Source organism: Portunus trituberculatus, chromosome 30 (genome assembly GCF_017591435.1).
Source record: "Portunus trituberculatus isolate SZX2019 chromosome 30, ASM1759143v1, whole genome shotgun sequence".
Classification (NCBI taxonomy): domain Eukaryota; kingdom Metazoa; phylum Arthropoda; class Malacostraca; order Decapoda; family Portunidae; genus Portunus; species Portunus trituberculatus.
Genome location: NC_059284.1, coordinates 4,155,898 through 4,182,489, shown reverse-complemented (window position 1 = coordinate 4,182,489; position 26,592 = coordinate 4,155,898). Strand labels below are relative to the sequence as shown.

Sequence of the window (26,592 nt, the reverse complement as noted above, 5' to 3'; positions counted from 1 at the left end):
TCGGTATTGGCAGCACACCATTGCGTTTCCTTCATCCTCATCTTCTTATTAAGCCTCTGAGTACCATGATGTGTTTCCGTATTCATTCTGCTTATTATTTGGTGATTTTGTACAGCTTCAGAAACTTATGTAGGGGATTGAAGTAGTGAAGACTGACCATTAATTGTCTGACCTCCAGTGACCCTTCCTAATGTCAATAAAATGGCTTACTATTTAGTGATTTTATACAGTTTCGAAAATTTATGTCGGGTATTAAAATAGTGAAGACTGTGGCCATTAATCTTCTGACCTCCATTGACCCATCCTGATATCAATAAAATGTTCTAATCCTACACAAATCTCAAAAATGTGTTGCAGTATTGAAGGATGGAGCTTTCAGAGGTTGTGTAAACTCATAAACCCATCACCACTAAAACCCTTAATCTTCTTAATGCAACTAATGGCCGACCTTTCAAAAATAACCTAGAAATGTCATCGTTGTAATCCCCTTGAAGCGAAGCGAGCCTGTGATCCTATTAGCCAATCCTCTTAAGGCAGCATCTGGCCATTAGACTGTCACCGAGGGCGGATGACACACTCACACTCACGTCTCAGTAAAGGGTGCTCATGAATTCAGGCTTTGGTGGGGCTAGGAGTTACATAAATGTCTTAGTGAGAGTCTAGGATTTGTTATAATATTGAAGCAGGAGGAAGGTTGAAGGAGTTGAGATGTGAAGGAAGACAGGTAAAGCTTGGTCTTGAAATTAAGCTTTTGTGGGGTTAGGAGTTATGTAAATTTCTCTTATTGCTAGTCTAGGATTTGTTTGAATATTGAAGCAGGAGGAAGGTGGAAAGAGTCAAAAGGAATGTGAATATGTACACTAAAGCAAAAATGGTCATGAATTCAGCCTTTTGTGTGGTTAGCAGTTATGTAAATGCCTTATTGATAATCTAGAATTTGTTGTAATACTGAAGCAGGAGGAAGGTTGAAGGAGGAGAAGGAATGTGAATATGTACACTAAAGCAAAAATGGTCATGAATTCAGCATTTTGTGGGGTTAGGAGTTAGATAAATGACTTATTGATAGTCTAAAGTTATGATGATTTGTTTGAAAGGAGGAAAATTGAAGGACTAGAAGAAATGTGAAGGAAGACAAGTAAATTGTGGTCATGCATTCAGCTGTATGTGTGGTTAGGGTTCTATAGATGTCTGTTAGTGAGAGCCTAAAGCTGGTTGAGGTTGTGTTTAATAGGATTTGTTGGAATACTGAAGCAGCAGAAGTGTAGTCGTAAATGATTAAGTTTTGTGATGTGTTTTTCCTGCTAAGCGCTTGATTCATCTCTTCCTGACACAATTCTAGCTACAGTTACCTCAGTATTTCCTGCAATAATGCTTAATCATCTTTTATTACGAGGATTGTATCACATTTTACCAGCTTAAGTTTGTACAAGTTGTGTTTTAAGTTGAGGTAGTCTTTGTGTTGTAAAGCTGCAAGGGTTTATTGGGAGTGAAGAGGTTTTATTCAGTGTGCAAGGAAGTCTCATAGTGTGAGGCTTGAAGTTATAATCTTAACTGTTAAGATAAAAACATCAATTCATGTGGTGATAATACTCTTGTGTGCGGATATGTGTGTGTGTGTGTGTGTGTGTGTGTGTGTGTGTGTGTGTGTGTGTGTGTGTGTGGGTATATTTATATTTATTCAGTGGTGTGTGTTGTTGTGCTTTGTATAAACAACTTGGTGTCTGTCGGTGTTAGGAAGCAATGACTGACGCAGGTGTCAAGACTCACCATTTCCACCACATTGTGAGGCTGGCCTGAGCTTATCTCCTCAGGTATGACGGAGGTGGCAGATAAGAGAGATCAGATGGGGTAGTTGCTCCCTGCTACCAGTGCTGGGCAAGTGTTTGGTGTGTGGGAAGATAGTGTGATGCAGTTATGGTTTTGTGTATGGCATCATTCTGTTATCACTTCCAACATCCTGTTTTGTGGTGCCAGTGAAGTTGTGACTCTAATGTGGTGAGCTGTGGTCAGCATGAAAGGCTTGTGAAAGGGAACAATTAACCCTTTAATGGTGAACATATTAGAAATTATTCCCACTCAAAATGGAGAGGAAGGAAGCAAGGAAGGACTCAACAAGTTCCGGCAGCAGTAGCTCCAGCAGCAGCAGTAGCAGTACCAGTAGTAGTAAGGAGATATTTGAGGAAGCCAGGGAGGGGAAGGAAGCAGATCAGGTGGAGCAGCAGCAGCAGCAGCAGCAGCAGCACAGCCCAGATGGGGATAGATGGAGAGACTCTCTCAACCAGGCATGGATAGAGTCCCTTGGAGAAACTGGTGAACAGTCTCACACCATTCAGGTCACTAGTGGCACCACTGGCCAGGTCACGGCCACGGAGGTGACCCAGCAGTGTTCCAGCAGTGCTGGTGGCCAGGTGCTGACAACACGGGTCTCTCAGGACTCCTTTGTGGACTACAGTGGTCAGGTGTTGACGATGCAGGTGTGCCAGGAGTCTTGCAGCAGTAATGGTGGGCAGGTGTGCACAACTCAGGCATCTCAGGAGGTGTCGAGCTGTGCCACAGGCCAAATCCTGACCAAGCAGATCTCTCAGGAGTCCTGCAGCAGTGTCAGTGGTCAGGTCACAGTCATGCAACTGTCCCAGGAGGTTTTTAGCGGTGCCAATGGCCGAGTCTTGACCTCACAGGTTTCCCAAGAGTCGCATGGCAGCGGCAGTGGTGGTGGGCAAGTGTCGGTGGCACGGGTCACTCAAGGCTCTGGCAGCACTCCCCGGCGTGGACTCTTGATGACACAGTTGTCCCGAGAATCACTGGGCAGTGCTGACGGTCGGGTCACCAAGAGGCAAGTGTCCCAGGAGTCCACCAACAGTGAGACAGTGACCACTTATGATCAGGTAGTGTCTGGCGGCTACAAGCGGAGCCACCGGTCCTCCAGTAGCTCATCCCTGGACACTGCGGAGGCCAAGGATCACATAGGACACAGGAGGAAGAGGATGAGTGCCAGCGAGTATTCAAGCCAAGAGTCTGACAGTGGAGGCTGCAGCAGCACGCCCATGTCCCCGCTCAGCACGAAGTCCCCAGAGCTGCAGGAGATAATAAGACAGTCTGCATTGTCATCTGGCACCGTAGAGATGAACCCTCCCTCTGCTGGTGAAGAACCTGTGCTGAGTGAGATGAAGTTTGAGCTGTCCAGTTGGCCGTCCAGGAGTGAGTCAGTGCGCAAGGTGAAGGTGATGGCACACAAACCGGTCAAGAGGTCTGTTAGCAGTGACCAGTCTGTGGAGCGCATTTACACAGGTGCCATGGAGCGCCACATTAAGGAGCTCAAAGGTAATGGTGTTCCAGGGTTGTGTATTGATTCATTGTCTTGATGGGGAAGTGTTGGTGTTGTACTAGTTGCTTGTTGTACTGGTGTGTGTGTGTGTGTGTGTGTGTGTGTGTGTGTGTGTGTGTGTGTGTGTGTGTGTGTGTGTGTTGCAGAGTGACAGTTGTGGTTTGGTGTGTGCAGGGTTGCGGTGTAAATTGTAAGGTTCTAGTATGTAAGTTTTTGTAGTGAGGTTTATATACTTAGTTTTAAGGTTGATAAATGTAATGTCTTGTTATTTATGGAAGGCTTAAGTGGCAGTGTCTATTTTGTCTTAACATCATGCCCTAAGGAGTGATTTCATAGATGTTAGTGGATCTTGTGTATATGAATCAAGTAGAACTGGAGCAGGTTTTGTCAAGAGTTCTATATCATTGAGAACTGTGAGTGTGATAGGTGGAGGAATCTGCTATTTTTTTAAAACATTATACTGGCACCACTTTCTACATTTGTCCCAGACTTTTGGCTAACTCTATTAATCTTTTAGGGAACTGACAATCAAGTGGGCCTTTTTTCTTATATTTTTGTTGCCCTTGGCCAGCTTCCCCTCTGCATAGAAACAAAAAACAAACTTCTTTAGTACTTCAGCACTTTATTCCTTTGCTTAATTTCTTGTCACTCGCCCACTGACTCACTGTGTTCTTTTCCCGCAGATGAGCGAGAGAGTGTGCAGAAGAAGACCTTCATGAAATGGGTCAACTCACACCTGGTCCGGGTCAGCACACGCATTGGTGACCTGTACGTTGACCTGCGCGATGGCAAGCAGCTCCTCAAACTGCTGGAGATCCTGTCAGGGGAGCGGCTGGTGAGTCACACAGCCTAACCTAACCAAACCAGCCAGAAATTACTGTACAGTGAATTCATTGTCTCTATAAAGGCCACAGTAGAGTGATTGTTCATGTTGCTTGTGCCTAAAACTGGTCTTGCTCTCTACCTTCTATAAACACTAAATCCAATACGTTTACCTGTTAGCTCTGATGATTTATGATGTGACAATGGATTTAAGTAGCCTATGATGATTTTACCAAGCTCAGATAAATGTCTAGTCATGAAGAGATATGAAATAGTTGATAACATAATTGACGTATTGAAAGAATATACGTAAAACCACTAGAAGAATAGCTAAGAAGTCACAATAGTCAAAAGTTTGGTTAAAAAATATATGTTATATCAGTGGTGAGTAACAAAACACCTGACCCTCTCCTCCCCCACAGCCCCGCCCCACCAAGGGAAAGATGAGGATCCACTGCCTGGAGAACGTGGACAAGGCCTTACAGTTCCTGCGGGACCAGCGGGTGCACCTGGAGAACATGGGGTCGCACGATATAGTGGACGGCAATGCACGCCTCACCCTCGGCCTCATCTGGACCATCATCCTCCGCTTCCAGATCCAGGACATCACCATTGAGGAGACAGAGAACCAGGAGACAAAGAGTGCCAAGGATGCTCTTCTCCTGTGGTGCCAGATGAAGACTGCTGGCTATCACAATGTCAACATCAGGAACTTCACCACCTCGTGGAGGGACGGCCTCGCCTTCAACGCCATCATCCACAAGCACCGTCCCGACCTGGTGCAGTACGAAAAGCTGTCGCGTTCAAACCCCATCCACAACCTCAACAATGCCTTCACCACCGCAGAAAACAAACTCGGCCTCACAAAGCTGTTGGACGCAGAGGACATCTTTGTGGAGCAGCCTGACGAGAAGTCCATCATCACCTACGTGGTCACCTACTACCACTACTTCTCCAAGCTGAAGCAGGAGACGGTGCAGGGTAAGCGTATCGGCAAGGTGGTTGGCATCGCCATGGAGAATGACAGGATGATCAAGGAGTACGAGAACCTCACCTCGGATCTCCTCAAGTGGATTGAGATGACCATCGAGAGTCTCAACGACAGAGCCTTTGCCAACTCCCTCACCGGAGTGCAGACACAGCTGATACAGTTCAATACCTACCGCACAGTGGAGAAACCTCCCAAGTTTGTGGAGAAAGGCAACCTGGAGGTGCTGCTCTTCACTCTTCAGTCCAAGATGAGAGCCAACAACCAGAAGCCATACCTGCCCAAGGAGGGCAAGATGATCAGCGACATCAACAAGGCCTGGGAGCGCCTGGAGAAGGCCGAGCATGAGAGGGAGCTCGCCCTCAGGGAGGAATTGATTCGCCAGGAGAAGCTGGAGCAGCTGGCTGCGAGGTTCAACCGCAAGGCTGGGATGAGAGAGACCTGGCTGTCCGAGAACCAGCGCCTCGTCTCCCAGGACAACTTTGGCTTTGACCTGGCTGCTGTGGAGGCTGCTGCAAAGAAGCACGAGGCCATCGAGACGGATATCTTTGCCTACGAGGAGCGTGTGCAAGCCGTGGTGGCCGTGGCACAGGAGTTGGAGGCAGAGAACTACCATGACATTGAGCGCATCAACGCCAGGAAGGACAATGTTCTCCGATTGTGGAACTACCTGCTGGAATTGCTGCGCCTGCGCCGCATGAGACTGGAATTGTCCCTACAGCTCCAGCAGAACTTCCAGGAGATGATTTACATCCTGGACTCCATGGAGGACATGAAGGTGCGCCTCTTGAGCGAGGACTATGGCAAGCACCTCATGGGCGTGGAGGACCTGCTACAGAAGCACTCCCTCCTGGAGGCAGACATCAACGTGCTGGGTGAGCGCGTCAAGACGGTCATTGAACACTCCCAGAGGTTCCTGGACGACGAACAGGTGGAGGGATACAGGCCCTGCGACCCGTCCATCGTGCTAGAGCGCGTGCAGCAGCTGGAGGACGCCTACGGTGAGTTGGTGAAGCTGGCCGTGGAGCGTAGGCTGCGGCTGGAGGAGTCTCGTAAGCTGTGGCAGTTCTACTGGGACATGGCAGAAGAAGAGAACTGGATCAAGGAGAAGGAACAGATCTTGTCCACCTCAGACATTGGCCATGATCTGATCACTGTCAACCTTCTGCTCACCAAGCACAAGACTGTGGAGGAGGAGCTCTCCTCTCACGAGCCGCAGCTCATGGCTTGCGTCAAGATTGGAGAGGAACTCATTGCCCAGCAACACTTTGGCTCTGACAAGATTCAGGAGAGAATTGATGAAATTATGGGCATGTGGAACAACCTCAAGGAGAAGTCTGCCAACCGCAAGAAGCGGCTGACGGATGCCGTGGACCTGCACCAGTTCTACACCGAGGCTGACGACGTGGACACCTGGATGCTGGACATCCTGCGCCTGGTGTCCAGTGAGGACACTGGCAGGGATGAAGCCACCGTCCAGTCCCTCCTCAAGAAACACAAGGACGTCACAGAGGAGCTGAAGAATTATGCCACCACCATCGAGGCCCTCCACCAGCAGGCCTCGGAACTCAACGAAATCGACAGGGAATCACCCGATGTTGTGGAGAGACTCGCTTCCATTGACAGAAGGTACAAGGAACTGTTAGAATTGGCCAAGATGAGAAAGCAGAGGCTGCTTGATGCTCTGTCCCTGTACAAGCTGTTCACCGAGGCTGATGGTGTGGAGCAATGGATCGGGGAGAAGGAGCGCATGCTGCAGACCATGGTGCCTGCCAAGGACATCGAGGACTGTGAAATCATGAAGCACAGGTATGAAGGATTTGAGCAGGAGATGAATGCCAATGCAAGCCGCGTGGCCGTGGTCAACCAGCTTGCTCGCCAGCTGCTGCATGTGGAGCATCCCAATTCAGAGGACATTGTGGCCCGCCAGAACCAGCTGAACCAGCGCTGGGCGGAGCTCAGAGAGAAAGCCGAGAACAAGCGTGAAGAACTCAACTCTGCCCACGGCGTTCAGACATTCCACATTGAATGCAGAGAGACAGTCTTGTGGATTGAGGACAAGAAGAGAGTCCTGATGGAGACTGCTGACCTGGGAACGGACCTGAGTGGCATCATGACCCTGCAGCGCCGCCTGTCTGGCATGGAGCGTGACCTCGCCGCCATCCAGGCCAAGCTGGACTCTCTGGAGAGGGAGGCCGACAAGATCAGTCAGGAGCATCCTGAGGAGGCCGAGCTGATCCGCGAGCGTGTTGAACAGATCCGTGCCGTGTGGGACCAACTGACACAGCTGCTGAAGGAGCGCGATGCCAAGCTGGAGGAGGCCGGCGACCTCCACCGCTTCCTGCGTGACCTGGACCACTTCCAGGCCTGGCTGACCAAGACCATGACCGATGTGGCCTCAGAGGACATCCCTTCAAACCTTGCCGAGGCAGAGAAGCTACTGAGCCAGCACCAGTCCATCCGAGAGGAGATCGACAACTACACGGAGGACTACACCAAGATGATGGAGTATGGCGAGCGCATCACCGCGGAGGACGTCACCCCGGCGGACGACGCCCAGTACATGTTCCTGAGGGAGCGTCTCAAGGCCCTGAAGGATGGCTGGGCAGAGCTGCACCAGATGTGGGAGAACAGACAACAGCTCTTGTCACAGTCCCTCAACCTGCAGATGTTCCTGCGAGATGCCAAGCAGGGTGAGGTGCTCCTCAGCCAGCAAGAACACTACCTGAGCAAGGATGAGACTCCCACCAACCTGGAACAAGCAGAAAACCTCATCAAGAGACACGAAGCCTTCCTCACCACCATGGAGGCAAATGACGAGAAGATCAATGGAATCTGTCAGTTTGCACAGAGATTGCTGGATGAGGGACACTATGCCGTCGACAAGATCCAGAAGAAGGCAGAAAATATTGAAGAGAGGCGGCAGCAGAACAGAGAACGGGCCATGGAACAAATGGAACGATTACGGGACCAACTGCAGGTGCACCAGTTCCTACAAGACTGTGAAGAACTCAATGACTGGGTGCAGGAGAAACACATCATTGCCCAGGACGAGAGCTACCGCTCTGCCAAAACCGTTCACAGCAAGTGGACTCGCCACCAGGCCTTTGAGGCGGAGATTGCCAGCAACAAGGACAGGCTGGTCAGAGTGCAGCAGGCTGGGGAGGAACTGGTCAAGGAGAAACCAGAAATGGCTGAGATGATCGGGCCAAAGATTTCTGAGCTGAATCAGCACTTTGAGGACTTGGAAAGCACCACAAAGGAGAAGGGCGAACGACTCTTCGATGCCAACAGGCAAGTCCTGTACGAACAGACGTGCGACGACATCGATTCCTGGATGAGTGACCTGGAGAAACAGATTGAGGGCGGAGACACAGGCATGGACTTGACCTCTGTAAATATTTTGATGCAGAAGCAACACTTGATTGAAACACAAATGGCAGTGAAGGCCAAGCAGGTGGAACAGCTGGAGAGTCAGGCAGACTACCTGCAGCGCATGGATCCAGAGAAGACAGAAAAGGTCAAGTCAATGAAGGCCAAGGTGGAGGCCAAGTTTGAGTCCCTAAAGGCACCACTGGTCGACCGCAACGAAGCCCTCAATAAGAAGAAGGAGGCTTTCCAGTTCAGGCGAGATGTGGAGGATGAGAAGCTCTGGATCCAGGAGAAGATGCCTCAGGCCACCAGCTCCGAGTACGGCAACTCCCTCTTCACCGTCCACATGTTGAAGAAGAAGTTGCAGAGTTTGAGCACAGAGATCGACAACCATGAGCCCAGGATCAACCTGGTGTGTGAGAATGGACGCAAGCTCATCGAGTCGGGACATGCGGACGCAGACGAGTTCCACAAGCTGCTGGAGGAGCTGCTGGACGACTGGGCCAAGCTGAAGGACGCCATGGAGTTCCGACGCTCCAAACTGATGGTTTCGGAGAAGGCCCAGCAGTACCTGTTTGACGCCAGCGAGGCTGAGGTCTGGATGAGTGAGCAGGAGCTGTACATGATGGTAGAGGACAGAGGCAAGGATGAACTCTCTGCCCAGAACCTGATGAAGAAGCACCAGAGCCTCGAGAGTGACGTCACCGACTACGCCGAGACCATCCGACAGCTGGGCGAGACAGCCAGACACCTCATCAGTGAAGAACACCCCGACAGGTAATAAGCATCAGGGCTTGCAAGGAATTAACATGAGAATTAGAAGTGTAATATGCATTAATAAATACTTTAACATAATGAGGCACATGCTCTGAATAAGTGTGGATAGGAAAAATGTGCTTAACTCACAACATTTCAGAAGTTTGAAAGCTTAAAAAGAAAATAATGAATGATATAGTACATGTTATATAGGAGTAAAGGTCTTTGATAGAACAACTACTGTAAAAGGCACAAAGAAATAGTGTGAAAATCAAATGAACTATTTGGCTCAATGCACACTTTGGTTTGCAGTGAACAGATCAGCAAAAGACAGTCCCAGATTGACAAGCTGTATGCCGGCCTGCGGGACCTGGCGGTGGAGAGGCGCAGCAAGCTGGATGAGGCCCTGAAGCTCTTCATGCTGAACAGAGAAGTGGACGACCTGGAACAATGGATTGCCGAGAGAGAGGTCGTGGCCGGCTCTCACGAACTTGGCCAGGACTACGACCACGTTACGGTGAGATACGACCCAATTGTATTCACTTATAAAGTAAAAATTGGTTTGTTCCATTATGTCTTATTTTGTTCAGCAATACTCTGACTAAACTCAACCTTCACCTTTTCCAGATGCTCCGAGACAGATTTAAGGACTTTGCGAGAGACACAGAGACCATCGGCAACGAGCGAGTCGCGGCTGTCAACGAGATTGCCGACCAGCTTATCTCAGCCGGCCACTCTGATGCGGCCACCATCGCTGAGTGGAAGGACGGCCTGAACGAGTCTTGGGCTGACCTGCTGGAGCTCATTGAGACACGCACACAGATGCTTGCCGCCTCATGGGAGCTGCACAAGTTCTTCCATGACTGCAAGGACGTGTTGAGTCGCATCCTTGAGAAGCAGAACAGCATTTCAGACGAGCTCGGCCGTGACGCTGGCTCCGTGTCAGCCCTGCAGAGGAAACACCAGAACTTTGTCCAAGATTTGGTTATGCTCCAGCAGCAGGCAAGTAACCCTCACAGTTACAGCTTTTTTAACAATGTGGCATAGTGGCATAGTGGATAAGGTGGTGAGCGTGGGATCGGACAGACGTCCACACGTAGGTTCGAATCCCACCACATACAGCCTTAAAACACTTTGCCATTTGTTGAGTGGTTCAAAGTTACCTACATATCACCATGATACCCAGGTTCTAGGTGGTTACACTCAAGATGAGCTTGGGCGGTGATATGGGCCCTAATATGGGTACCACTATAAATAAAATTGCCTGCGCCACTAATGGGCGGAAGCTAAAAAGCGCTTCCCATACACTCTTCAAGTGTGCCTACAGGCGCTATAGGCCTTACCGTAAAAAAAAGGGCTCTTCATAACTGTCATGCAAGGAACATACTGCTTGATTCAGGGGAGAGAAAAGGGGTGGAATTTCAAAGTATGTATTAGGATGGAAATGGTTGAAATAGAGAAAGAATTGTTTTTAAATGGTATTTGTTCCTGCAGGTGCAACAAATTCAGGATGACTCTTCTAAGCTGCAAGCTGCGTATGCGGGCGACAAAGCTCGAGAAATCACAAACAGAGAGGCAGAAGTTGTGTCTGCCTGGCTGAACTTGCAGGGTATGTGTGAAGACCGCAGAGTTAAGCTCAGCGACACCGGTGACCTGTTCAAGTTCTTCAACATGGTGCGCACACTCATACTGTGGATGGACGATGTTATCAGACAGATGAACACTACCGAAAAACCAAGGTGAGAACACCTCTAAAGGAAAGCCAGCATTTAGTAACTTTACTCAGGATTAAGTATTAAATAGGGGGAATTGTGTATAAAAAAGACCAGACAATTGAGAGAAAAGAAATTAGAGATGAATAATAGATATGTGTTGTGTTGGCTGAAGAAGAAATGATGGAATAGATGAACCGGTGTCACTTACAGTATACTGATGTGTGTTGCAGGGATGTGAGTGGTGTAGAGTTGCTGATGAACAACCACCAGAGTCTGAAGGCAGAAGTTGATGCCCGGGAGGACAACTTCAATGTATGTGTGTCGCTGGGCAAGGAGCTGCTGTCCCGCAACCATTACGCCACGCCGGAGATCAAGGAGAAGCTCATGTCCCTCAGCAACCAGCGCATCAACATGCTGCAGCGCTGGGAGGAGCGATGGGAGCACTTACAGCTCAGTAAGGCACCACACACACACACACACACACCACTCTTCTTCACTCTCTCCTGTGCTGTCACTAACATGGGTTCTGTCAAAGGGGAAGGGGAATTGTGATCTTTGTGTTGACTCCTCATGAATTTAGAAGAAGTGACTTGGGTTGTTTCGTTGTTTTGGTAATGTGTCTGTTTTCCATTGTAGTTCTGGAGGTGTACCAGTTTGCTCGCGACGCTTCAGTGGCAGAGTGTTGGCTCATGGCACAGGAACCTTATCTTGTATCAACTGAATTTGGTGTAAGTACAACAACCAAAACTTTTTGTCAGTTCTGCCATCTTTCCTATTTCTTAAAGGTATTCCTCATGTTGACTGACTCGTTTATTAATTAGAGCATTTGTATTTCAGAGATCAATTGATGAGGTGGAGAACCTGATCAAGAAGCATGAGGCATTTGAGAAGGCATGTTCAGCCCAGGAGGAACGGTTTGCTGCCTTGGAGCGGCTGACCACGGTGAGTAGCACTGCCTTGGCTCTGTCTCTCACACTACTGCCAATAACTTCACTTACCCTTGTCAAGGTTCCTTAGGAAGAAGAGGGTGTCTCTGGCTGGGTGGCTCTGTAGTGTGGGGTTAGCTCGTGGGCTCAAGGTTGTGGGTTTGATCCTGGCTCTTAGCAGTTTCATGGTGGGAGAGGTAGCACTTGTTCTAATGCTAGCCAGCATCATGTCCTTGTCTTGTGCCACCATGAGTCAGTGAGAATAACGTTCCCATTAGCTAGAGAACAGCAGGACTGGTTAAAGAGTCATTGATATACATAGTCATGTGTCATCTGGTCAATTCATTGTGAAGTGTTAGTTGTTAGTGAGTGGAGAGCGAATGAGACTTCTTGACTTTCCCTGTTGAGTGATAGGATCTGCAAGACACTCCGGGCTGGTGAATTATACGAGTAGTTGAGTCATACCTAAACTCTTCTCTACTTCTACTGCAAATATTTCTATCATCAAAATTCTGATTAGTCTAAATATTATCAACCATGACCTGTATAGCTATTGGGCAAAAAATTCCCTATTGGTTTTTAATGATTCATATGAAGACAAATGGAGATATACCATAGCCATTAAAGAAAGGTCACATCTGAGTAACAAAATTAGTTTTATGTATAGTGATAACAAAAATAAATATTGAAACAAATTTTGACTTATCTGGACAATAGCTGGAATTGCGAGAGCAGGATAAGCGGCTCGGACTTAGAGACGAGCAAGGCCGTGCTCTTTACTATGGTCAACGCTACACAGACGATGATCCGGTGAATGATAGACGTAGGGCAGCTGTCACTCAGGATGCCAGGCGCTGTGCTTGCCATTTGTCGCAGCAGACTTGTGCTGTCTTTTGTTCATCTTTGAGCCTCACTTAGAGAGGCCAGTGCTCTTGTGTCCTGAGTGACTGAGGGTATACTTGTGTTGTAGTGAGTTGAGCAGAAACCAGAAGCTTGGAGGACTGAAGGAAAAGGTTGTTCAAGTCACAGAAACATACCTTTACTGGTCATTTCATTCCCTTCACTCCTTCATCTTCAGCTTACTAAAGACTGAACTACATTTGAAAATTCCTTGAGCTAATGATGCACAGAATGTGTTTTGAGGTGATGTGAGTGAGGACTCCAGAATAGTATTGTATTGCTCCAAGACCTATAAAGGGAGGAGAATATAAAATTTTCTGACTTTTTAAGTGCAAATCCATGCACTGGTCACCATAGGTTTGACTAGTTGAACACTTCTATATCAGCTTTGGATTTCCAGAAGCTTCTCACAGACAGATTCCTTAGATATATGACCAAGGCTTGTTGTCCCAAGTCTATTTGGCCTCCAATAAGAATTTACTTTAGAGGTTACATAGATGATTTATGACTAGGTTCCCAGGATATTTTCTCAGTGATGACAACAATTTTAACATGTTACTGCAGCCATGAACACACTGCTGAAGACACTGCCACAATCATTACAGCTTAGTGAGACTTACCAAAGGTGAAAGGCTGAATCATTTAGAGTGTGCTTCTGAGAAATGGAAGATTAGTCAGACCTCCACCAAGTGGCAAAGAGAGAGAGAGAGAGAGAGAGAGAGAGAGAGAGAGAGAGAGAGAGAGAGAGAGAGAGAGAGAGAGAGAGAGAGAGAGAGAGAGAGAGAGAGAGAGAGATCCTCACCGAAAGAAGTGCTTGTTGCATTCTTGAACTGACAAGTTTTGAGTTTGATCTGCTTTATACTTGCCTTTTTGTTTCGTTTTTGCCTAGTGTGAGGTGTTTGACCAGAGTACTGTTGATGACATTGATGAGTTCTTAATTCTGAGCTAACAAAGTCCATGAACGAGATACGTTGTGGTCTGTGTCACAAGTGATTCACCCGGTGCATGGAACCACCAGCTTTGGAGTGTTGGATACTTAGCTTAAGGACACTTGATCATATTACTTTCCAGAGAAATGGAGGATGGCTAGAATGAAATGTTTATCTATCCATCTTCATATTTATCTGTGTATTTGTATATATTCAATTTTTTTTAGATATATTTGCTCCTAAGTCTTAAAGATTAAATGTCAATGTTTGGCTCTTGTTGTTTTCTTTACTTTAAATTCACAGAAAGTTTGATGGATTGTTCAGATTTATTTTGTATTTTTTCAGGGCAATACATGTTTTTTTTTCCCCATTATAGTTTACAGTTTTTTTGAGTTTGACGTTTAGTTAATGCATGATGAAAAGTTTCCCTTCCCTTGTTTTGTGTTGGTGTGTGTAGTTTGCATGTCATTGTAGTCCATGATGCATTTCTAATATGTCTTGTTCTTGTGGTGGTTGACAGCTTGAAATTAAAACACTCAGGCTCCGAGACTCTTCCTTAAAGACTAGGGACTGAGCGGCCGCCGTCTCTCCGCGCCCTCCTGCCCCACTCACCCTTACGGTTCACACCACAGCTCTGCCCAGGCCTCCATACACCCTTTCTTTACTGCGTTTTCCTGCCCTTCTCTGAGCATGTTCCATCCCACACACATCAACAGTGGCCACAGAATGTCGGATATTAGGGTTCAGAGTCCTGTGGTTGGCGGGATTAGGAAACGTAAGCGCCTCAAGTCCGCCTCTAACCCACAGTTGTCACAGACCGTCAACCTCAAAGACTCTGACACGAACGGTCTGTTTCACGACATACAGTTTGAACGGGGCAACTATTTTGAGGGTCGGCAGTCCAACACTCACTTGGGCCTTCCACTGCAATCAGGTGCCAGCAGCTCACTGTTCTTGAATTCACGAACCTCTCCCAGTAATCACCAGTCCACAGACAGCTTAGACAGGCAGGAGTCAGCATCCCCAATGGATTCCCTTGAAGGTGGAGAGCTTGAGTTTGCATCTATTAGTCCAGTGCAAGAGTTTGTTAGTGTTGATAAATACGAGTCGCCTTATTTAGAGGAATCAGCTTATCGCATCTCGTCATTCTGCCTGGACCACAATGATGGCAGTGGTGCCTCCCACCCCGGGGATGAGGAGGCCTATGTCTCCTCAGGGAATAATAGATTTTACATGAGGAATCCATTGTTAGTGTACTCAGACAGCATGGACAGTTTGGAAGAGGGCCTCACACTGCCACCCATCTATGAGGTGGAGGGCGAGGGATCCGAGATTACTGAGTTAGCAAGTTCACCCTCATCTAGTCAGGTTTTGAGGACAGAGTGCAGTGAAGGGGGAGCTGAGAGACCCAAGGCACAGGCACACCCACACAGACAGTCGTGCCACGACTCGTGTGCTCAGTATTGCTCTCAGAACGACTCCATCATGAGCTACTATTCCATTGTCCCTCCTGAAGAAGGCAGGGAAAGTGTGCGCAATGTTGACCACTTGGTAGATAGGCTGGATGTAAAGCACCTGCACACTTGTTCCTCTCCTTCCTCTCCCTTCCCACTCACTCCACCCAACACTTGTGACTCCTCTCCTAAGCTGAGTAACACTAAAGCCACGCCAGGGAATAACCAGCATGCTCTCTCGGGTGTAGAGGTAAAGTACTGGCCTGTGTTGAGAAGCTGCTAATGGCTTACATTTATGCAGCAGTGAGGGAAAACTTCACTACATGTAATACAGCCTAACATTGCCTTATCTTCCTGCGTAGCTACTCGCATCTCTCACTACATTAAAACTTCATCACTCAGCTCTACATTTCTTATTGATCTGTTATTTATTTATTTTTATCTTGTTTTTCATTGTATATTTTGTATTTTTGTCTTCGAGTGCTTTCCTGCTCGAACGCTTTGTTTAATTTGTCAAATTGGTCTGAAATTTTACTAACCCTTGCTTATTCTTGCTTGTGTGGGTCAGCTAAGCAAATTAATGATGATAACGTTTTCATGTGGGTGATTTACTTTGAGGAAAACAGTATAGGTTGTGACTGGAGCTTCTTGTCATCAGGGAAGTGCAAATGTTTAGTTTTCTGCATAAAAAAGATAAAATTATGACTTTAACTGCATGTTTTCAGTAAATATCTTTATGTTTGGGGCTTTAAATGGCTGCTTTTCTCAATATAAACTTGAGAAAGGATGTAAATGGTACTTTCTGTGTGTTTTAATACAATATGCATGAAAGATTTGGTGGAAATGCCTGCTGGAAAGTTCTTGGGGTTGTCATGGAAGCTTGTATGTTATCCAGGGCAGTTCAGTTTGTAATGATGTGAAGTGGTAATATAAACACAGCTTTCAGTGTGTTTGTGTTCAGTAGATGTGCATGAAGTGTTCCTCTCCTTCTTCCAGTTGCAGAAACTCATGGTTAGGGTTAAAGGGAATTATCACTCTGCCCTCATCTTTTAAGTGTTTCTGCCTCTGACTGAACTCTTGGGTTGCAGTTTGAGTTGAAAGAACTAAAGAGAAAACAGGAAGAGGAGGAGGAAGAACGGCAGCGACAAGAGGAGCTGGCGAGACAGGCGGCTGCCCCCCCCCCACAGTCCCCCGACCAACCCACGGACGGGTGAGTGTATGCAGGGCAGGCGGGAGTGGTGGGGGATTGGGAGAGTGATAAACAGTGCAGTAGTAGACGTTATTATGTGGGGCCATTCTTTACACTTCTTTCAGAGGTGTGACTCAGTAACTTAACCTAACCTAACCTCAGTAAGAATCGATGCTTTTTTAAATGTCTATGGTTTCATAACTAAAGTCAGAAGTTTCTATATTGATGTGTAGCTGAGAGGATTCCCATTACATCCCCTACTTGCATGACGAGGCACAATTTCATAATTTTCCATCCTGCAGAATTGTCTGAAGGAGGAACTGAAGGATACAAATACTCAGGCAAAAAGGAATGTTTTTTGTAATACACCTAAATTCTGTTATTTGACATGACTGCTAGGGCAAGTGCAGCTAATGCACCACATCATGCTGTTCCGTGTGTACAAGGCAGTGTTTCGTTGCAGAGTCGATGGTTCAGGAGAAGACTCCCACTTGAATGGAGAGGAGCATGATGAATCACGAGAAGGTAAAGTTGGACATGTTGTGTTGGCTTTAGGTTGTTCAGTTTGTGCCAGGATGCAAGTCTTGCCTGGAAGCATACTGTTACACAAGGGTTGGAGGCAGCAGCTGCTCTGTATCTTTGCTGACCATTGCATTAGGCCTGGCATCAGTGTGAATTGCAGCTTCTTATCAATATATTGCTACAGCAAGATAAGAAGTAGGACAATGCAACTGCCTTGGTGACTGGAAGTGGATGGGTGGATGCACTTTTAGTTCCATTCACCAGTTAGTTGTGATGAAGGAAGTATTGAAGGGAGCTCTCAGTAAGGCCTGATGCTGTAGCCCTAACCTGGTTATGGGTTTTGGCCAGTTATTACTCACTAATATTTTAATGAGTTAAATACTAGGTGTGTGTGTGTGTGTATTTGCATGTGCATATTGTATAATGCGTGTATGTGTTTGGATGTGTGTGTGCTTGAGTGCATCAGTGTGTGTATGTGTGTATGAAAAAGGGATGGATAGAAGTAACCTAGATATAAGTCTATAAATATAAGAATGAGTTAGCTTATATTGACATGTAAATTACTAACATTTGCATGGAGTTTCTTGTGCTAGACTTGTTGACAATCAAGCTCTACTCAAGACCTTAACAATTGGGCAAACAAGCATAGATGAATAGGAGCAATCATTTCTTTTATAATGATGAACAGAAGCCTCACTGTAGTGTTATCCCTTTGTTAGCTTTAGCACAGAAAAGAAGCATATTTTTTTGTGCACGGCCAAACACATGTGCACTCTTACTTAATGGGAGATTGCATGGCATGGAATGTTAGACTGACTCACCTTGTCAACCTAGCCACACACTGATCTGGGTAGCCAACAGTGTGAGCAGAGGGAAGACTGTACATGTGAGAGTACCAGAGTAGCAAACTGCCTTTTTCATGTGTATACTACCTTAGTGTGTGTGTGTGTGTGTGTGTGTGTGTGTGTGTGTGAGAGATTTAGACACTAAGCATCACTAAGCTGTAGGTGTTTGTGCTGATATGGCTGAAGAGACATTTTCATTTGTTATTTTGTGGTCAGCCGTTGCACCACCATCGGCTGTTGCTCCTCCCAAGGGCCACCCCCATACATTGCCCCGAGGTAAGCTCTGCCCCATGAGGCAAGTGTGGCCAGCTTATGCACCTTTGTCTTGAGTCACAGCGCTTAATGACCACAGTCATATCACCCATAATGCTTCGCTCTGGCCTCAAGTACACCATCAGCCAAGAGGAGGGTAACACGCCACACTCACTGCCGATGTGCCTGTTGTTCTCCTCAGTGTAAAGTCTTCTCTGCCAGGAATCATTTGAACTGTGATTGTTAGCAGGTAGGAGGACTTGATATTGAGGGAAAACACAAAGGAGTCTTTAGGCTCCTGACCTGCTAAGAATCCACCAGAAAAGATTCTTAAAAGGTGAGAAGGCTTATGATTGAGGGAAGGTGGATAGTGCAGTGTTGGTGAGTGTGGAGGGTTACTTGTCCTGCAGCTGTGAACGTACAATAAAGCTGCTCTAGTACCCACAACCCTTCAAGAGCATCCCTTCACTGTAAATATCATGAAGTTTAGAAGGTTCCTAGAAGAGCCTTTAATTCACTCACTAAGGTGGTGATACTTCCCTTAACGCATAGTTAATCTCTCTCTCCATATGTACAACTAGTGATGTAGTAATAGTAACTTAGTAACTAATATTAATGCTAAAATTGTGTGTAAATCCATACTTGTCTTACTTAAGTGAAAGATTTAAAGATATTTCACATTGTCCCATTTCTGCAGTGGTCAGGTTCCTGTGTGTTGTTGATGTCACTGGGTGTCTCACTGGGCATTGTCCGGCTCTGTGGTCTGAGCCGTGGTAGTGTTGTGTTGGTGCACCGGCGGGTTGTGTGTCGGGTGTGTTTCTCTTGCTGGTCAAGTGGTGTCACCTCTGTGTGTTCTCTCGGGTCTTGTTTGTGGGTCTGTTGTCTTCTCTCGGGTGAAAACTTTAGTCACGGTGGGTGTTGGTGAAGGGTGCACAGATCAGAACTCTCTCCCCTCTCTTTCCCACAAAGAAGGTAAGGTGTGTTGGTGTGCCTCTTAGACTGTGTTTATAATGTTGTCCCTAGATGCCTTTTTAATTTGTGTTATTAATGACAATAATTATTGTGTTAGTTTAGATTTAGCAGAGCTGGTTGTTAATGTTTTATTTACCACAGGCAGTAGCCAAGCTTTGTTGTCTTAATATTTGTGTTGATCCAATAGTTATCATGAGTTGATATTAATTGAGTAGTTTATTATTTGCCATTTGAGTTAATGTTTGAGTTGTGCATGTTGAGGCATGTAGCATGACATGCATGCTGTGTTGTAGAGCATGATGAGAGCGCAGCTGTTCTTCGGGGTAGTGCACCCAGCACCCCACGTCCCCCATCCACCCCCGCCACACCCACCTCTGCCGCTGCCGGGGCCGGGCGAGGGCGGCCGGCATCTGCCACCCTCCCTGCCACCACTTCGCGTGAGTACACACCCACACACACTCACTCACACTCTACCCACACACTAAACTGATGATTACTCAGCCAGTCCTATTCCTCATTAACTACAAACGTGTTACTGATGTATTAACATTTTACAGTCTTTAACATTTGTACATCCTAATACTTTACATTTGTTCTTTTGTAAATCAACATGAAATATAAAGTGCTTCTTATATAATGACTGCATATATATATTCTTATTTCTGCTGAGGTAAGTTTATTTGGTTTAAATAAACAAAAAGATAAATAACTAATTCTGTAACAATGAAATAGTTATATAAAATAGTTTCAATGATAAATAATTTCTCCTTTAATGAAATAATAACAAGCACTAAAACACTGTAATGGCGATGACAGCTTGAGCACCACACCAGCCGTCAGCTGTCAGCTGTGCCATCCTGGCAACACTGCCATGCACTCCTAACGTTACTACACTCACTGCTTACCATATGGTCATAAAGATAAATCAATACCAACAAATAAAACACCATTACAAACTAACACAAACAGACCACTGTCTCATGCTTCAGATCTTAAGCTTTAAGAATTTTGTGTGCTTTTGCAATTTATGATTGAAGTCACATCCAGTAAGAACATTCAGAAAATGAAGATATTCCTGCTCTTCCATGTAACTTACAAAACACTCAGACTCATTATACATTATCCCTACTCTAAAGAATTGTGCTCTCTGCTGCACCCTATCATTATGTTTGTAGTTTAAGGATAGATTCACTTATTAGAGTTTTAATCTTTGGATTATAACAATTACCTAGATTTTGTCCTAAAGCAAGCCTGTATAAAGTACCAGACAGCTTACTTGCATCCCACTAACATTCCTGACCTCCCTGCCGCTGAAACGTTGCCGTCATTGCTCCCTGACATTGTGAAATATATGTGTAGCACATTTGTATTAACCCTAAAGAGTGTTAAACATGAGACAGAGAGAGAGGCATTAGCCTGACTGTATAGCATGACTCTGTGATGTAGTGTACACTGTTAGCCGCATGCCCATTAACGTGCATGTCCATTGCTTGGCTTTGCATGTGTCAATACTACAAGCTTGTGGTTTATTTTGATGTCAGAACAGAAAATGGTGGAAGGGCGCACTGCTTGCTTTGGCTTCGTAAGTATGCATGGCCACAGTGGAGAATATTTCTATTTTTCTATGATCCTGATTCTTATTCTGGTATTGGGACGTCCCAGAGAATGTGAGCTACTCTGCACTCATTGGATATTTTCTGTTTGCTTTGAGCACAATCACTCTTCACATTGCTAGTCACCACTTCTCCACTGTGGCCCGCTCGGTGCCTCACCGACAATGTTCTGAATTTGTGCGTTCCTGTTCTGTCTGTTCAGCCCCTACTCCTGCTAGCAAGGAGTCACGACGGAGGGTGCGTTCTAGATCCAAGTCTCCATTCCGCTCTTTCCGCTGGAAGAAAACCAAGACTTCTCCATCCGAAGCACCGGGTAGTGCATCTGACGATGAATCGAACCTGGAAAGGGCAGCAGGTAATTCTTTATTTTGTGAAGGTTGGAGGTGCACCCAGGCACTGTATCTGAGGGTGTGTCTGCAGCGGGACCCAGGCCACGCTGGCGGAGCGGGAGTGTCTGTGGGAGGTGGTAGGGGTATCTGAGTGTGGGGAGGGGGTGAGGCTTGCAGCAAAGCACCACCAATGTTGCAGAGGAAGTTAATATTTTTCCAGAGTAGATCAGGAGTGGAAGCCTGATGGTTCCCCAGTGAGCCCGTGCCTCCCCACAGCCAGCGTCAGAGTGTGTGTGTGTTGGTGTAGCTGTTAGGTGGCAGGATGCACACAGTATTTGTAGACACTGATTTATGTTGTGTGAGGCTGAGTCTGGTGGTGTCTCCTTAACATGCAGCCCCCAAACACCCACCCTCAGTGGCCCCCTCAGCGACCGCTACCTCGGCAGTGGCCCCCTCGGCCCCTGCGCCGGCCAAGGAAGGTATGGCCGAGGACTCGGCTCAGCTCTGACCTTAGTACTACGTGTGTCTTGTCCAAGTCAAGTTTTATGTATTTGCTAGTGGTTTTAGCGTTTCATTTGTTTATATATTTTTCCTTTTCATTGTTTTGTGATATGTTCCTGCTATGTTTGCACAGTTCTGATCTCCGTCACTGCAGTTTTGTGTTGAGTTATGTCCGTCATACATACTGGAATGGCAGCTTATAGTGGTAGATGATCAAACTGACAACATTACTTCCTCAGTTTACAGTTACATTTGATTTTTCAGCTGTTCAAAACTAGGAATTTATTTTATGATGGTCTGATTTGGGTCTGTGTTGGGTGTGAGTGTTAGTGCATTGTTTTGTTGAGCTCATTTTGTCCCTTAGTGCGTTGTGGCCCTAGTTGTTTGGGAAGCTTGTTTAGGGTGTGAGAGCTAGTCATGAGTTGCTGTATAGTTGTCCATGATATGATTTTAGAATGTACTGTATGTATAGCATTATTTACGATGAGAGAATTGGCTTAATATGCATGCAGCAAGAAGGAGCATGATTCTCACCGAATGCTATTTTAAGTTCCATCACTTCAGTTCACGTTATTTTAATTTGTTATGTTTCCTCAGTCACTTTTGTACAGGTTGAAGCTGCCTTGAATGGTAATATTAGTGAAATGTAAATACATGGGCTAATTCTCACATTATGATATATAGAGAGATATACTTTGAGAAAACATCAAATATAAATCAAGGCTTACTGAGCAGCAGTGTTCGTGTCTCCATCATCTGTCTGACCACCGCAGAGAGACCAAGCCCGACCGGTGACGAGGACCAGCTGGAAGGTAGTCTGGTGCGCAAACACGAGTGGGAGTCGACCACGAAGAAAGCGTCCAACAGGTAAGACGCCTCACCACTGAAGACATGGATTGTGGGGGACTCAAGGGTCAGCAGGTGGTGGTGGTGGTGTGTTGTGTAGAGTGGTAATGCTTGGTGAGTGATGTGGTGAAGAGTGGAATAGTGGGAAGGCTGAGGTTGTCAGGAGTGCAAGAGTGTTTTGGTCACCAGTCATTCTCTTTCCTTTATTCTTTCTGTTTCATTTACTAGTGTTTTAGTTCACTAGAGGGAAAGGTGGAGGGCATTATGTAGAGAACAGATAAGATTTTGCAGATACCTCTTGTGCATTACTACCTGGAGTGTGAAGTGACGTGTTTCCTCGTTACCTGCAGGTCGTGGGACAAGCTGTTCCTGGTCCTGCGAGGCAACACACTCTTCTTCTACAAAGACCGCAAGAGTTACCAAGCCGCCCCAGAGGTGTACTTCAGGGCTGAGATTCCTTGCGACCTCTCTGGGGGCCAGGCCTCCGTGGCTGACGACTATACCAAGAAGAAGCATGTGCTGCGCCTGAGGTGAGTGTACTGTGCTTCAGTAGTGTGGTGGTGTGGTGCTGTAAGGGTTTTAGTCCTGGGCTCTGATGTATTGGACCACTTTCTTTCTGTCACTCTTCTTTTCAGTTACTTTTACAGCAGTAATGAATGGAGCCTTCCTCCTCCACAGATTGGTTAGTGGCTCTGAGTATTTGTTCCAAGCCAAAGATGAAGACGAGCTGAACACGTGGGTAGCCGCCCTTCAGGTGGCCACGTCCGCCGAGGGTTCTGCCGGCCCGTCCCGCTCCCAGACACTGCCGGCCGGCTCCGAGAAGAAGGATGAGCCCAAGCGACGTAGTTTCTTCACCCTCAAGAAGAAATAATGGACTGCCTTAAGTCCGTGACTGACCACTCTCCCTCCAGTTCCTTGCTTCCTTTTCTATATAGTCATTATTCTTTCTGCTGGTAATCTCCTCCTCTTCTGTCCGGAATCTTTTAATGTTAAAAACTTTTATAAATGCCCATTTTCAGACCCAGCATGGAATACATACATGGGGTTTGGATTGCTGCTGCTGGTGTAGGCCTTTGTTGTTGGCAACTATTACTGCTGTGGGAGTGGGGACAGAATATGCTGTGCTTGGCATCATCAGCTTACCCCCATGCACTGCCTCCTATGCTGGGTCCGAAGAGAAGCATCACGAAAATTGTGCTGATTTTTCTATATTGACAATTTTATTCTCTAAAAGATTACTTGACCTTTTAATTGTATTATTGGTATCGCGCATGATATCAAATTTGCCCCGACATAAAAATGTTGATAGTTTTGTGTACTAGTTGAGGTGGAAGAAATGTGAGTGTGTGCAGTTCCCCATGTCTGCCTAGCACTGCCATGGCTGAGTGTTCCTCTCTCGAGGGATAGTGTGGAAATAATATATTTAGTGAATTCTCATATGTCCTTTACTTTACAAAAATAATGATTTGTTAATTTTATCTGTCTTTAGCTGTAGTACCACAGTTTTGACTAGATAGCACTTATGTAATTGTACTGTACAGAGAAGATTAGAACTATACCTACTGTGCTGCTTTAAGCTTAAATTTACAAACCATTCATGTACCACTTCACAGCTGTTCAAATCATTACGAGAGTATGAGAGCCAGCCACCAACTTAGTCTTGTAAATGGGCAAATGTACTCTGCTTGGGAGAGTAGATGTGTCATGAAGATAGTAATTACTTTTTCATTATCATTTTTTCCCTTCCAAGTTTTCAGCCATAAGTTTTCATACAAAAAAATCAAATTCAGCATTTCAACATCAGCATTGATCTGGAGCGCTCCGGAGTCCTTCACAGAGCGGCCGGCCTCCCCCAGCAACGGCGAGAGTCCTGTGGTCCTGATTAGCATGGTAGGATTCGCTCCTCACCCACACTGTGCTTGACTCGTGCTTTTCATCATCTTCAATTTCCCTGCCCATATGTCCTGCTGCCTGCTGGAGCCTCATTCCTGCTGATCATCAATAAAAGTAAAAAAAAAAAAAAAAAAAAAAGAAAAAAAAAATAGACCAAACACTGACGTACGTTTGATTCACGTTTCCGCGCATCTTTTCGTCTTCTAGTCAGGAAGTAAAAGCAATAAAAAAAGAAGTGTGCTACCCATGTTGGTGTTACTCAAGGTCGGGGGCTGGGTCTGGCCCAGCCCCCGACACCCTCCTCTGTTTCATGGTTGTTCATCGGTAGTTGTGATTTCCGTTTGTTTCCTCTGAGTGTCCACCTTCCGTCACCTGATTCTCGTGTAGTCCCAAGGCTCCAGCAGCAGCGGCACCACTCGGCAGTTGTAATGGTGACTAACGACAGAATTCCGTATCGTTCCACAGCTAGACATCTCTCGGCCATCGCCACTAACTTTTTAACGGAGGGATGTCGGGTGAAACAAATGCTTACAGGCTTTATAGCTGTAGGGTAAGATTTCTGACTAAATTTACTTGACTGGAGTAATCTTAATTGTTACATATAAAAGTGACCACTGTATATCATATATTGTGACACTTAAATAAAACTGTTTAAGTGATTGCAAAGATTTTCATTACACTACTAACAGTCTTAATATAAACGGCTTGTGGGGACTCAAACTTCCCTCGCTGTCCACTCTCTATAACTCTCACAACTAAATGACTCCTTCCTTTAGTTAGTCATGCATCATGGTTCTTGGTAGAGTGACTAAAATGCATGCAATATAAAAAATGATTAAACATGTATTCTATTCAGAAGTGGAATCTTTTGTGGCTCCCTGAACACCCAAACCTAAGAACCAAATTTGGACTGGAAAAAGTAATGGGAAACTAAGTTTGGGAATTGCAAGAAGTAGAAGTGAAAAAAAGGGATGACAGGAAATGAAAATGTCCAGGTAAAAGTGTGGGAATCTTAAAACCGGTGAAATTTAATGGTCTTTATAATACAATTTGAGAACAGAATACAAGACCTCATATTAGGAATTAGAGAAGCTTAAAACTACAAGAAACTGAAGACTTGCTAGTATTTGCCTATGAGAGGGAAATATTACTGGAAGCAGAAAAATATAAGGAAGTAAAGGGAACAAAATTGAATAGACAAAATAGAACCATTGGACAAGAAGCAGAAAAAAAAAATTAAGGAAATAAAGGGAACAAAATTGAATGGACAAAATATAAATTGATAGAGAAGTACATTAACTGCTGAAATTATACGAGAGAGAGAGAGAGAGAGAGAGAGAGCAAGGAAACTAACTAATATGTCCGAATTGTCTTTTTTTTTTTTTAGGCCTGGTGCCACATCTTTTGTTTGGTGGGGCTTGGCTGGCTGTGGGCTGGCGGAAGAGGATCACCGGAACACTACACAACTCCGTAACTCTTTGCTAGAAGCCGTGATGGAAACAATGTGGGAAGGAATGTCATGAAGCGATCTGTAATGTAATGGTGCTGTAGATACTTAATTCAGATTGTACCTCGTCTTGTACAAAATTCATGATCAGAATGTCACGAAGTTGTATCTTTTATTTTTCCAGACAGAGCTACATAGTAATTCACCATTTGTATTTAGGAAGTGTAGGTATTCATTGTTTTTTCTTAGGTTGGCGCTAAATAATTCACATCATTATACTTTCTTGTACTTTGCATTATGTTTCTTGCACTGAGATGACTATTTTTTTTGTACTTTACTTTCTTACTTTCCAAAAATGATATATTAGGGAGAGGAAACAAACAAAAAACTGTGTGTATTTTCTAAAAATAAATATATTTCCCCAAAAATCTGCATTTCTAACCATAAAAAAGAACGAAAAATATGTTTCAGCAGATGGAAGAACAAAAAGAAAGACCTGTGAGATAAATAGATAAGATAACGTCGGTAGAGATGCAGAGAGCTTGACATCCGTGCAAATGAAGGAAAACGAATCGACGGACGGGTAAAGATCAAGACACAAGAGTGGGTGAAGTTTTCCTGCGCTTGCCACAAAAGAAAACCACGTGCAAATCGTACTTTTAACCTTGTGACGTGTATGTTAGTGTGTCTGTGTGACTTATGCACTTACAAAGGACCACGCACTGATAACAACTACAAGAGAGCGGTGAGTGGGAGAAATAACAGGCAGACGAACAGTGGACGAGTAGAAACGGGACCTGAGAAACACTGTGACTCCAACGCATAAGGTATTTCAGTTTCTTTTGGCCTATATTCTGAAACGCTTTGCTCTCTCACCATCACTGCTTTCCAAAGGCTCCAGTTGAAGATACTCGTGCTTTTAAGGCTATTTTTATGATTCTGGCGATAGACTGGCAAGATTTCTAGTTTATCATAAGGAAAAACTTGTAAACCTGC

The 26,592-nt window shown here is 45.6% G+C and overlaps 1 protein-coding gene across 18 annotated transcripts in view; it reads left to right on the top strand.

Moving 5' to 3' along the window:
* Positions 1 to 26,024, top strand: part of LOC123510941 (spectrin beta chain-like) — a 71,256-nt gene extending 45,232 nt beyond the window's left edge. For 2 of the 18 annotated variants that reach the window (XM_045266460.1, XM_045266459.1), the window contains 17 exons: positions 4,009 to 4,160; positions 4,570 to 9,284; positions 9,576 to 9,780; positions 9,891 to 10,265; positions 10,758 to 11,002; positions 11,209 to 11,432; positions 11,615 to 11,706; positions 11,816 to 11,920; positions 12,622 to 12,714; positions 16,276 to 16,397; positions 16,840 to 16,901; positions 17,960 to 18,019; positions 19,261 to 19,404; positions 20,783 to 20,935; positions 22,184 to 22,277; positions 22,607 to 22,786; positions 22,935 to 24,809. In XM_045266460.1, coding sequence (XP_045122395.1) covers positions 4,009 to 4,160; positions 4,570 to 9,284; positions 9,576 to 9,780; positions 9,891 to 10,265; positions 10,758 to 11,002; positions 11,209 to 11,432; positions 11,615 to 11,706; positions 11,816 to 11,920; positions 12,622 to 12,714; positions 16,276 to 16,397; positions 16,840 to 16,901; positions 17,960 to 18,019; positions 19,261 to 19,404; positions 20,783 to 20,935; positions 22,184 to 22,277; positions 22,607 to 22,786; positions 22,935 to 23,127 — 7,214 coding nt within the window. In that variant the 3' untranslated portion in view covers positions 23,128 to 24,809. Of the gene's footprint in view, positions 1 to 1,878; positions 3,322 to 4,008; positions 4,161 to 4,569; positions 9,285 to 9,575; positions 9,781 to 9,890; positions 10,266 to 10,757; positions 11,003 to 11,208; positions 11,433 to 11,614; positions 11,707 to 11,815; positions 11,921 to 12,621; positions 12,715 to 14,253; positions 14,433 to 16,275; positions 16,398 to 16,839; positions 16,902 to 17,959; positions 18,020 to 19,260; positions 19,405 to 20,782; positions 20,936 to 21,304; positions 21,389 to 22,183; positions 22,278 to 22,606; positions 22,787 to 22,934; positions 24,810 to 25,536 lie in introns of those variants that run through there. The other 16 variants (XR_006676652.1, XM_045266443.1, XM_045266448.1 and 13 more) reach the window with 16 other exon arrangements.
* The last annotated feature ends 568 nt before the right edge of the window (positions 26,025 to 26,592 follow it).